Raw genomic sequence first — 13254 nt, 5'->3', positions numbered from 1 at the left:
CCCCCCCCCCTTGTGTCTTTTTGCCACCCACCCCTCTCCTTGGTCCTGTGCAAACCCCTTTCAAAGAGTTTTGACGTGTAAATTTACTCTCAAATAAGCTTCAACAAGATTCCTTTCAATTTTATTTTTCTTTAATTACTCATTTTAGGAAATGATAATTTTGTAGTCACTTAAGGTTCCATGTAAGGTGAAGAAATGCTTTTTGCAAGTCTAAAGTAGAAAGTACCCTCCCATTACAATCCTAATACAGCCGGGCTGACCAGAACTTTGCCAGGAAACTGCCTCTGGCAGGAAAAATGCTCTCACGCTCCTTACTTTCCTGTGCGTAGATCATGTATAGTCTGTAAAATGACTCAACGTTAGCTATTTAAACACATTCAAAGTTCTGAAGGGATCATAGAATCATATAATTGTAGAGTTGGAAGGGACGCCAAGGACCATCTAGTCCAACTGATTCTCTTCCTCAGCTTCCTGCCCCTCCTTCCGTCCCTCCAGAATTTCATTCTCACACAGTAGCAAACCCACAGGGGATCCCAGCAGGCATCCCCAAACTCAGCCTTCCAGCTGTTTTTAGGACTACAATTCCCATCATCCCTAGCTAACAGGACCAGTGGTCAGGGATGATAGGAATTGTAGTCCCAAAACAGCTGGAGGGCCAAGTTTGGGGGTGCCTGGACTGGAGAGAGCCACGCAGCCTCTCCAGATTTTCCAGCTCTCGCTCTCTCCCTGTATCATGTTGTAAATGAGCCTTCTTCAGCTTCATGGGGAAAGGGGAAGGATGGAACTCCTGCTGCCATTCACTTTTTCATCTTTCTCTCCAGCTGAAGCCCAGACATGTTGAGAGGCTGGCAGCCTCAATGGCGCCTCTATGGAGGCTTCACCCAGGGCAGAAACCCTGGCTAGACCCCCCCTCCCCCTAGCCATGGCTCTAGATCAGCAATCATAGCTGCCAAAAGTTGGGAGGGGGGCAGAATCTCACAGCTGGAGCCCCAAATCACAGAAATGTAGAATCATAGAATTGTAGAGCTGGAAAATGACATACCATCATGTTTCCCTAGGCTTCAAGTGCAATTATTTGCAGATTTCGCAAAACAGGAAGAAGCCAAAAAGCTCCTCCAGCTCTAACACAGGACCCTTCAACTATAGAGTCCAGAATCCAGACCAACAACAGTGTACTATATTACCAACATAAGAAAAGATGGCATACTCTGGGAAAGCAAAGGGCACAACGATGGCAGGCTACACAATACGGGAAGTCCCAAAGGTGCTTGTAAACAGTCAGTACCACGCATGGCAGAGAGAAAGGAAGCCAGCTCTCCTTGTAGCCTTTTTAGAATTACCTGAGGAAGAGCTTGTGGCTGCTTGAAATGTGCTGGACGTTTAAAGAGGAATTGCATTTCAGATATTTATAACCACCTTTGGGGGGGCATTTCTTTGTGTACATCAAATGGCTCCGGATGACTAAAGCAAGTGAGCCAAGACACGTTTCAGGGGATTATTTTATGTTCCTTGAGATAGTTCCTCAAGTCAGGCAACAGGGATTTATATCAAGCCAGTGCAACTTGCAACCCACCAGGCTGAAACTGCCCACCAGCCATATATTGTGGCTTGCCAGGTGCTTGACAACTTCCTTATTTTTGCAGACCCAGGCAAGCAGCAAAACCAGAAGATTTACAGAGCATATTGCATAGCTTGTAAGCTGTGTTTGGATGGGCGGGCCATAGCTTGTGCTGGCCTGATTTATAGCATTCACTGAAACACACACCAATATTTGGATTTTTAGTATTTGATTTAAGATGTTTTTTAATATGAAATATCTATCAGATCTGAAACAATGCACAGATGCTCCCAAGGACCTTCGTGGGTTTCTCTTGCTTCAGTGAACTGTAAATGTGGTTTATCTGTAATAATGCAAGAGTATCTCAAAAGCAACTATTTTTGTCTAAGCAACTGAACCAGCTTAATTCATCCTGCCAGACCAATGCAATGCTATAAATAAACTACAGTGACTACAGGTGAAAGCAGGTGAAGCTTCTCTCAAGGCAAGAAATATATGGAGTTATATTTTGCTCATCCCAGAAAATGGATAGGCAGTTTTGGCACAGTGTACTGCATCCATACAGCAAATCCCTGAACAGAATTAAGGCAAGAATCGGAAAGGGTGGGGCAGGCATCATTTAAGAAGCAAAACAAAGGGCACAATTTGAAATCAATCAAGGCATCCCAAAGATTTTACAGAAGTAAAAAGAGAATGCTAATCTGCTGTATCGGCCCCTGATGATCATAAATATGTTAAACGATATACAGTGGTACCTCGGGTTACATACGCTTCAGGTTATATACGCTTCAGGTTACAGACTCTGCTAACCCAGAAATAGTGCTTCAGGTTAAGAACTTTGCTTCAGGATGAGAACAGAAATTGTGTTCCAGCGGCACAGCAGCAGTAGGAGGCCCCATTAGCTAAAGTGGTGCTTCAGGTTAAGAACAGTTTCAGGTTAAGAACAGACCTCCAGAACGAATTAAGTACTAACCCGAGGTAACACTGTACCTGGGGAGGGGAGAACAGTAAATTGGTACAAGAACCATATTCAGGGTAGACCAACCCTTCAAAAACTGCATGTCAAAGTCGTCTCCAAGCATGCACCAAACATACAAACCACACCCATTTGCAGGCATATAGCTAGGGCTCTCTCTCTCTCACACACACACAGCTTGCTTGATCAGGTCAATATCCCTTGTAGTCCAGTATCCTCACAGTAGCCAGCCAGATGCCTGTGGGAGGCCTGAAGCAGGATGCAGGCCCAACAGCATCCTACTCATTTGTGACTCCCAGCAATTGGTATTCAGAGTCATGTTGCCTCTGATCATGGAGGGTGAACACACAGAGAGGCACATAAAGCTTAAGCCTCTCCAAACAGTACAGCTGAAATAAGGTGATTTCTCCCATGGCTGGGGGACCACTTCAAACACAACTTGCTGCTCCCTACTATATATACCAGGCACCCCCAACCTTTGGCCCTCCAGATGTTTTGGACTACAATTCCCATCATCCCTGACCACTGGTCCTGTTAAGTAGGGATCATGGGAGTTGTAGGCCAAAACATCTGGATCGCCGCAGGTTGGGGATGCCTGATATATGCACACAGGATGGTCCCCTGCTTTAAAAAAAGAAAAAAAAGACTGGGATGCTGGACATCCTACATGCCAATGCTTCAGAGTGTCAATCCTAATTTTCCTGTGATTGTTGTGGCATTCATTCAATGGGACCAATTTCTCAGTAAGGTTGTGTTCCTCCTCTGACTTCAGAGAAAAATAGCTTAATGAAACTCATGCCCAAATCATTGGAGCGGTGCCCAATCACAGAGAGCACATCTACAAATCAATTATGGATGTGCTGGATCAGTGTCTTGTCTTGGGAATGGACTGGGTGAGAGCCAACAAACTGAAGCTCAATCTAGATAAGTCTGAGGCCCTGTTAGTGGGTGGTTCCCTAGACTGGATAGGTGGAAGATTGCCTGCTCTTGATGGGGTTACACTTCGTCTGAAAGAGCAGGTTCATAGCTTGGGAGTGCTCCTGGATCCTTTGCTGTGGCTCGAGGCTCAGGTAGGCTACCTGAGTGGCATGGAGTGCCTTCCATAAGCTTTGGCTGGTGGCCCAGCTACACCCCTATCTGGACAGGGATAGCCAAACGTCCGTTGTCTATGCTCCAGTAACCTCTAGGTTAGATTACTGCAACATGCTATACATAGGGCTGCCTCTGAAGATGGTTCAGAAACTTCAGTTAGTGCAGAATTCAGCGGTCAGGTTGTTCACTGGGGCAAGATGGTTTGAGCATATTACACCGATCCTGGTCCAGCTGTACTGGCTGCCAATTGATTTCTGGGCCCAATCCAAAGCTCTGGTTTTGACCCATAAAGCCTTAAATGGTTCAGGACCACAATAACTCAATGACAGCCTCTTCCCAGATGAACTGATCCGGACCATGTGATCATCATCTGAGTTTGAAAGATGTCAGCATCTTTGTGTCTGGGTGACTTGCCTAAACTAAAACATTTTAAGTGGTGTCACTAGCAGGGTGGATAAAAATCAATGATTTAAAAAATATATCAAAAAAATCAGATTTTTTAAATTTAAATTGGATTTTTTAATTTAAATTGGATTATTAAAAATAAAATGCTTTTGGAGGAAAATATTTTCTAAAGATAGTTTTCTATTTAAGTTACATAATAGTCCAAAGGCTATTCATCGGGGGAAAACGATTTGTTTTAAGTTTTTCATGTGTGCTAAAACTCAGTCTAAGTTTTGTTTTTTGTTTTTTAAACCGTTTAACCACATCAATTAACAAACCTGGATACATATGCTATAATGTTATTGTTTTAGTTAAATAATTGTTTAAATTGTTTTTTAAGGAAATGATTATTTTTCTCCTTCCAATAAAGTACAGCAGAAAAGTTGTCCAAATATAAACAATTAAATTATTAAATCTCACAATAATTTCATAATTATCGGTCTTACTGACTAGTGATTTAAATCGTGATTTAAATTGATTTGATTTAAATCAAATCCACCCTGGTCACTAGGCAGGGAGTTCTGAACACTAAAAGTTTGATTTCTTACAACTGCGGAATGTGTTTCATGTGGTACCTGTAACAGTACCAGTTCTACAAACCAAAGGGTGTGTGTGTGTAGCAGTTAGCTACTTTCACAGCTTTACGTGTTCCAGACTGGAGAAAGGCTCAAATATAAAAATACAAATTGAGTGATTGAATAAATAAAGTGATCCAGTGTTTCTGTCCTATCATGTTTGGAATTCACGATTTTGCCTATGCAAACAGTGCCTCAGCTGGAAACACAGGGCAAGTTGGATCTTTTACCATTGACATTCTAGTTTCTCTCCAGAACATAGTGGTGCTGTTCTTATGCTATCGTAGGCATCATTCACACTTAGCTACCAGCTAATACATGTTGTATGATTTACTGCAAACAATAAATAAAAACATGTCTCAATTACTCTTGCATAATGAAACACAAAATGATATAATGAATCTTCATAATATTTATCTGCTTGCTATATGAGGCTTAATATTAGCTGGTGCGATTTAATGGAGTTTTTAATCGATTAAAGGCTAGAAGCCAGAGGCTTCTCAGAAGAGACAGATGCAAAGAGGTTGAGAGAGAAGTAAAAATGGCTCAACAATTAATTAGCAATTATTGCAAAAAGGTTTAATCATATGTATGTACCAGCATAGTGCCTTATATTTTAGTACTGTAACAGCAGTTAAAGCTGACCCCTGTCACTGAACCAGTGCTGGTTACGGTAGTTCAGCACCAAGTCAAATATTAGGTCTCAATCAGAGGTTTAATCATGATCACATCAGTTTCACAACCAGATGGTAAATACAATCATTTGTCTAGTGCATGGGTAGCCACCATGGTGCCCTCCAGATATTGAACTACAACTCCCAACAGGTCCAGCCAGCACGGACAATGGTCAGGGGTGACAGGAGTTGTAGTCTAACTTCTGGAGGGCACTATGTTCACAACCCCCAGTCTAGTGATAGTACACCATTTCTTTTAGTCCTTTAAAATTGCAAACCACCTTGGGTGCCTTGGGAAGGAAGATGGCACATAAGTGCAATGAATGAGTAAGATATGGAGTATTTTAAAACAGCATGGCAAAATTATCCTCATCACCTTGCCGTACCTTGTGTTACCCCTACCCAACCTTCACTGGAGGATTGTGGGATCTTTCTGGGCAGCATGGGCACTGCAGTGACAGAGGAAAATGCTGAGAAAATGGCCTTCCTGCTTTCTGCCAGTGGGGTGTTCCATTGGGCTCTCTACTGAAGTTGCACAGAAGCAATGTTTCATACAATTATGACCCTGGAGTCTAATGTCTGACATGGCACTATACTTTTTCCTCTAGACATGAATTTTCTAAAAAAATGAAGAAGTTGGGGTGGATGATAGTTGTTTCAAAAGTGCTTATATTTAAATCTTCCTTTTTTAAAAACAAACAAACAAACCCAATGTATCAAACCATTTTTAAAAGCCTTTTAAAAAACTGCAGCTGGACTACGCAAGTATTAGATACAGCAACCCATTTTCCTTTAGAAAACCAGTGCCCAAAAGTCAGGGCTTATAACAGGCTGCCCTTAGGCATGTACTTTACAAGTTTCTGCAAATGACACTGAATCCAAATTGTACTGAAATCACTTCCCCAGAATTCACAACATATGGTCCATTAAGCAGTAACTGGCACACTGATATTTCAGAGCCACCTTCAATGCTTTCTTCATTTGAAGAGGGCAGGCGGGCGGGGGGGCGGGCGGGCGGGGGGGGGATGCACATGCTTCTGACACACCAAAAAAGAAAGGGGGAAGAGAGAAGACAGGTCTTCCAAAGTGGCTGAAAAATCTACAACATAACTAATTAGGTTCCAACTTCTAACACAATAGTTGGTGTACTAGGGTCTATTATCAAGTTTCTAGCTAAAGGCAACAGACAATACAACCCTACATTCAATTTAATTACAGCCCATGGCTTTTGCAGCAGTGGCGCATTTCAAAGGGTTTAACCACTCATTTATTTCTAGCCCATACATAAAATAAGTCAGCTCACACTGTCATACAGATTCACCAATTAAAAATGAGCATTTTCTGATCTCTGGGTCTCTGCAAGGAGAACAGTGAGCAAAAAAGGAGCCCTTTTCAACAGCAAAAGCACAGAAGCTTCATTTAATAGGGAAAATGCTTTCAGGCACCTGCAATTCTAGTTTGTGCATTAGGACTTTGATGTTCATATACTGAGGGTAGTGAATTATTTAACTATCTGAGGAGAGGGGTTTTTTTGTGAGGTGCTACTTCAGCTCTCCAGCCATAATTTTCTTGCCTCTCCTGATGGCACCCATGCAGACTGATCAAGTCTGGCCAAGACACAAAATATTAAATATTCTCTGGCTCAGTTTTTAATGACTGTTGCATACAGACCACTCAGCTTGAAAACGTAAATGTTTTATTCAAGTATTGTGCAAAGAAATGGACTTAAGAGAGGCATCACATAGGTGAAATGACAAAAGGTTAATGAGGTAGGATATTATACAGGCACTTGTTACCCCAAAAGTATGGGAACTTCTTGTCTTCCTAACTAACATAAAATTCTGTATTAAAGTCAGTGGGTGGCATTCAAGTCTAGCCCTACTCAGCGTAGACCCATTGAAATTAATGGGCATGATTAACTTAGGGTGATTAATTTCAGTGGGTCTACTTTGAGTAGGACTTAGTTGACTACAACCTGATGTGGTGTAGTGATTTGAGAACATTGGACTAGGACCTGTGAGACCAGGGTTCAAATCCTAAGTGGAAAAACTGGGTTGTAGGGCCAGAAAAGCTGGCATGAAATTCATGTGTCATGAGTTCATCTCACCCATGCTTCAGTTGCCTCCAGAGTGAATTATTGTAATGCTCTCTACATGGGGTTGCATTTGAAACCCAGGAAGAGGCAACTGGTCCAAAATCTGGAAGCTGGACTTTGGTCTGGCACTCTAAAGAACTTTGATATGATGTTAGTTCTAGCTTCCTATTTGCTTCTGAGCTTCACTCAAAATGACAGTATAGTCTCCAAAGCCCCAAACAAACACTTTCAAACTAGGTTAACTTAAAGAGTACTTCATCTGATACCGGTTAGAACAAAAGTTCAAATTATTGTCAGAAGCCTTGCACTTGGTGCAATCCTGGGAGAGTTGATGAATGATATTTTCTGTGGTGACAACATGATTTTGGACTGCTCTACCAACTGAAGTTCAACAGGTTCCCTCTTTGTGCATCTTTCACCAGAAATAGAAGGTGCTTCTTATTCCACTGGTTTTCAATATGCAACACATACGTTTTATTGCTGCCAGATTTAGTGTATAACATCTTTAACCCTTGCTACTTGTGGTTAGGCTCTTGCTTTGTTGGTTTCGTATTGCTTTTAGACATTGTTTGTTAACTGTGCTTATTATATTATATTACAATCATGTTGTTTGCCTCTCTTGGTAGAAAACCAGAAGATAAATATTAACAACTTAGGCTCAGGTGTCACAGCCATCTCAGCAGCTGGCAGCCACAGAAAAACAGCAACTTTGTGTGGACTTTCAGCTACATCAGCAAGCAACAAAGCAGGCATCAGAATCTACTGTCAGGTGTGGGGTTCAGCCGATTTGACTTTTGATATGCCACTGACTAAAGCTGAATCCTGTCTATATCAGCGGATGTCTACAGTTGCTTCACCCCTGACACAGCTTAATGTCAGCACAGGGCAGCTGTCTCCCAGAGGCTACCATGGGCGGATGTGATTGTGGTATGCTTATTTGCATTCAAATCATTTGACTATAAGAATGACTAATAGCATGTTTAAGAACAGGACACAAAACCCTTAGCTAGACAGTGCAAGGTGCTACTGTATGTCATTTTTAATAATTACTGTAATCATTTGTCTTTCTTTATCTATATTGAATTCCTTTGATGTAGTGGTCTTGTCTTGAGCAATCTCCAGGTCCACAATGATAAACAAATGAAGTTGAATAATTAACCCAAAGATATTCATTACCTCAGTCACACCGACTTTCTTTCCTTATATACACAACACAGCATGGTTAAGCACTCTCTGACAACCCAGTCTTATGCTCTCTCTAACTGCAAGAGGACCACAGCTATGAATGAATAGTAATCCATGCAGTAGCCTTTGTATCCAAATACATCTAAGCTACAACAGAAACATGCATCTCATGTTCCCATTACAGCCCTGACTAATGTCAATCTAGTCTCTTACGATAATTTCTAAACATTAATAAGTTAACTCAAAAAGGACTGATTAGATACCTCTTAATAGCTGTTGCACTGCACTATTAGAGATCTTGATCATTTATGAAAAATGAATACACAAGTATGCAGCAGACAATTTAAAAACCTCATTCATCAGTCCCAACTATGTTATTGCATCACTGTAGTGCTTCAGAAGCAAAAAGACTGAAGTCAAGGTCATGGAGGCTCAGCCATGTATGATTAAAATACTATAATGCCTCCTGTGTCTGCTACCTAAAGCGATAGCTGGATCAAAGGAACATTTAGCATGCCTTCTCCTCATTTCATTGCTGCATTCTACAATGCCCCTGTATCTCATACACTAAAAGATATCTCCACAGAACAAGAAAAGATATCTTAGTATGAAAGAGAAAGGTGGATGTAGTAACAGTTATCAAAATCTTGAACTTGGCATTCCTGAAATACCAGTACATTAACATCTGGTAGCTACTGGCACATTAAGTTATCTGAATATGTTTATGTCAGTACTTTATGAGGCAAACGTAACTGAAATGTTTCCTGTGTCTAGCTGTGAACAAAAAGTCACCCACATTTTACATGTTTGCTCTGGATATCTCCAGTATTATACTGGTATACACAGAGTGAGAGTGAATACACCCTTAATTACACATATGATCCAAGAAGTCAAATGCACACAAATGAATGCACACACATATAAAACACACAACATGCTTTCCTGTTCTCAAAGAATGGTCTCAAATAGTTTCATCAAAAAGCCAAAAGTTTTAGGCCTGACTAGATGAGAAGCCATCTGCAGACCCAAGTATACCACTTTGAGCTCCATGGAGGAAGCACAGGATTGAAGCATAACCAGCAGATATTCTATTCAACGAACAAAGGAATGTACAACCTGAGCAATCCTTGCACAGTGTGTTTTCATTCACACAAAAAAACAGGAAGCCTTCATATGCAAATGTGGGGGTCATGCCCACTGTAGTATCATAGTGGTTGGTCACTGGATTCAAAGGAATATATATTTCATTTCATACATCAGAGCCCAGGCATACTTAGTGTCAGGATGCCAATATTACAAATTATAAGAGCACCAAATATGTTCATCAAGTAACTCGAGGTGAAGCCTTAACTTTCTTGATTTCAAGGAGATCAATACTTTACCTCTAGTCTTCACCTAAAACTAGAGTGCACCATTTATTTTTAGACTCGTATTACTGGCAGCGTGTACATCTTTATAATACTGAGAGTCAATAAAACTATCAGTCTATGACCTTCAAGACCTTGAAGCTATCATGAAAGCAGCAATATTTGTCAGCCATGGAATTCAGTGGCACACCACTTGATGAAGTCAACTCAGTAATGACCTGGAAAGTCTATGTTTATAATTAAGCAATAACTATTGTGGGTCAAGTCATTTCCTCTAGATTAATGGCCAGCTACAACATTTGATGGCTCAAGGTAGTGCTTTGGGCTTATTCACCCAGCCATCCATTTCTTCAAACAACTCTATGACTTTATCATTATGGCTATTTTCATTTTAAGAGACAGCAGTGAAAGACTCTTAGAGCGCAACCCTAGCCATGTATGTTCAGAAGTAAGCCCTACTGAATTCATGTTTACACAGAAGTAAGTCCTACTGCTTACTCCCAGGTACATGGGGTTAGGATTGCAGACTAAATTTATTTTCCCATGTTTCAAATGCTTTCGGGGCCAGCCATAAAAAAAAAGGGATGGGAATTCTGCAATTGTTTGGAAAATAATAACTGCAGATAGAATGGTTAGTAGACAGAGCCTATTGAAATTGTTTCTTTTGCTTAAAAAGAAATCACACTTTTGATGCACAAAGCAAATGAAAATATTTATCCCCACCCCAGTCCTGTGTAGAAATGAGTGGACAGTCAATTACCCTACCTAATCCTAATACACACATAAAATAGGGGATTACTATTAAAGTACATTTTAACATCTTCCAATCTCACTGAATGCTCATTTCTTGGGGGGGAAATATGAGCACAGAAACAACAGATGTCTTTATTCTATCTACCGCATATACAATTTCATCAGCAGTCTGACTTTTCCTCTTATCTGAAATGTCTGATTTAGCAGTCAGCAGCATTTAAAACAACTACAAAAACTAAGTTCACCTTAGGTAAGCTTCTTACTTACGCAGTTCGGGGAATACAATTATAAATTATTGGTTAAAGGGGCTTTATAAATTATGTGGTAAAAGTGATTCGCAGCTTAATGAGCAGTTCCTCTTACTAACTGCAGTAACATACGGTGGTGAACTACTACACTTGCATACAAATATACTTCTTTTAAGATGGATTGTCTTTTTTTATTTCTTGCTCACAGACATGCAACATAAGAACACAACTCTGAAAGACGTTTTCAACCATCCATCCCAACTTTTGGTAATCTCATGCCGACTATATATAAGATGTACCATAGTTTCTTTCATCAACAAGCTAGAATAAAAACATTATCCACACATCAGCAGATCTCTAGTCATTCACAGCCATAAGATACACGCAGCAGGAGACCAAAGTACAATACTCTACTCAAGTGGCCCCAAACTCCAAACAGTAAAGAGAGGTCACATGTATTTTACAGAAGACAGATGCTGATGCAGCCATTCACAAAAAGGCCCATTCTTCAATTAGCCTTCAGGCTGGCTGATTAGCTGGCAAACTCCTCTGAAAGGGTCAGTTTGTACAAAACTGGTATTTCCACTTTGGAAATTGCTCAGGCATGTCATATACCTGTACCCACAGAATAGAGCTCTTTCAAAGCTTAGCTGAATTCATTGTTAACGCTGGAGACCAGACCATCAGGAGGTTCAAGAGTCAATTGCAGCAGCTTGTAATAACATTGTTGACTCAAATGTATTTTATAGGATGCTTTTTTTTACAGGGAGGATCCTTATATAGTGACAATATGGGAAGTGAAATAATATGTGATTAAGATCCAATTACTCATACAGTAACTGGTTTTCAAAAAAACACCTATGCCCCAATTTAGCAAGGCAAAAGGAGTGGACATGTGAAATCAATTTTACGGAGTGGGGAGGGACTTCTGAAATCTGAAGCCTTCCAGCTCCCATTGCTGATGAGGACCTAAGCTACTTAGATTGTCAAGGATACGAACATTTAAATAAGGTCTCAGAACCTTTTAAAATTACTTTTGACTCACTTTCCGAAACTCTGATTTCACTTAGGTTCTCCAGCAGCTAAATTCTGTCCTTTGGTATATAGTGGGTGGGGGCTGAATGTAATTTTAAAAATGCTTCTCCTCCAGATTTCCCTGATAGCATAGTAGAATGGGAAGGGACCCTGAGGGTCATCTAGTCCAACCCCCTGCAATGCAGGAATATGCAGCTGTCCAAACCTGCAACCTTGGTGTTGTCAGCATCGTGCTCTAACCAACTGAGCTATCCAAGTCAGGACAGTTATTGACCCAAGCAGAGGTGGGGGAAACCAGGAAAGTTTCCTCCAAATCACCTCTCCTCCAGATTTCCCATGGGCCAAAGCTAAAAGTCAGGACAGTTATTGTCTCAAGTTTCCAAACTTGCCCTAAGATAGCTTCCTCGGAATCTAAACTCTGGAGGAGGCTGCCTGCAGTGGGCTGCAACATGCACCAGACTTTTGGCCTGGAATTCCCTGAAGCTGACAGGAGGAGTTGGGAAAAGGAAAAGGTGTGTATGGGGGGAGGGGGGAGAAAGTTTTTTTCTCTTCTTTTCTTTTTTGTTACCTGTGTGGGGGAAACCATAGCAGGTGACATGACAGTGGGAGAGTTGGTGCTTCTGTGCCCATTGGCCTCGGGGATGAGGAGTGGCAAGGGGTCGTGTTTCACTGAGACCACCACCACAGACGCCGCCGCCGCCGCCGCGTCCAGGGGCTCGGCCGGCCTCAGGCAGAGTCTTTTGGGGGACGAGGAGGGGCCGCAGGCGTCGCCCCCCGCCGCGGCCCCGCCCCCCGCCGCGTACATCGCCTCATAGAGGGAGCGCTTGGCGGGAACCACGACGGCCGCCGCTTCGGCCTTGACGCCGGCGAGGTCGTCGCCGTCTTGGGGGAGGACGTAGGCGCCGTTGTTGGCGGGCGGGGGCGGCGGGGGCGGCGGGGCGCGGGCCCTGCCGTTGAGGTGGGCGTAGCAGCCCCCTCCGCCCGCCGCGGCGCCCGAGGGCAGCTTGGTGCCGATGCCGGCGATGCTGTTGAGGGTGGCGATGGAGACGGCGCCGATGCAGTGGTTGGTGTAGGTCTTGGAGAGCTTGGCGGCCTTGGAGAGCATCTGCATGCGGGTGCCCAGCAGGTTCTTGCCGATGGCCTTGTTCTCGTACCAGGTGACGTCGCCCTCGCTGCAGTGGTCCCGCGGGCGCTGGAAGAAGGCCTTGCAGAGCGGGTTGCGCTTGGCCAGGTACTTGACGAAGCTGGCGTA

At 42.4% G+C, this 13254-nt stretch overlaps 1 protein-coding gene across 1 annotated transcript in view; it reads right to left on the bottom strand.

Annotated features, from left to right (window-relative positions):
- Positions 1 to 12822, bottom strand: part of KCTD1 (potassium channel tetramerization domain containing 1) — a 47727-nt gene extending 34905 nt beyond the window's left edge. Inside the window, exon 1 of the mRNA XM_081873685.1 lies at positions 12571 to 12822. Within this exon, the coding sequence (XP_081729811.1) occupies positions 12571 to 12807 (237 nt within the window). The 5' untranslated portion in view covers positions 12808 to 12822. The remainder of the gene's footprint in view (positions 1 to 12570) is intronic.
- Between the last annotated feature and the right edge of the window lie 432 nt (positions 12823 to 13254).

This window comes from Podarcis erhardii, assembly GCF_964252035.2.
Source record: "Podarcis erhardii genome assembly, chromosome: 8".
Taxonomy (NCBI): domain Eukaryota; kingdom Metazoa; phylum Chordata; class Lepidosauria; order Squamata; family Lacertidae; genus Podarcis; species Podarcis erhardii.
Note: the sequence above shows the minus strand (reverse complement) of the source record. Positions and strands in the feature narration are given on the sequence as shown.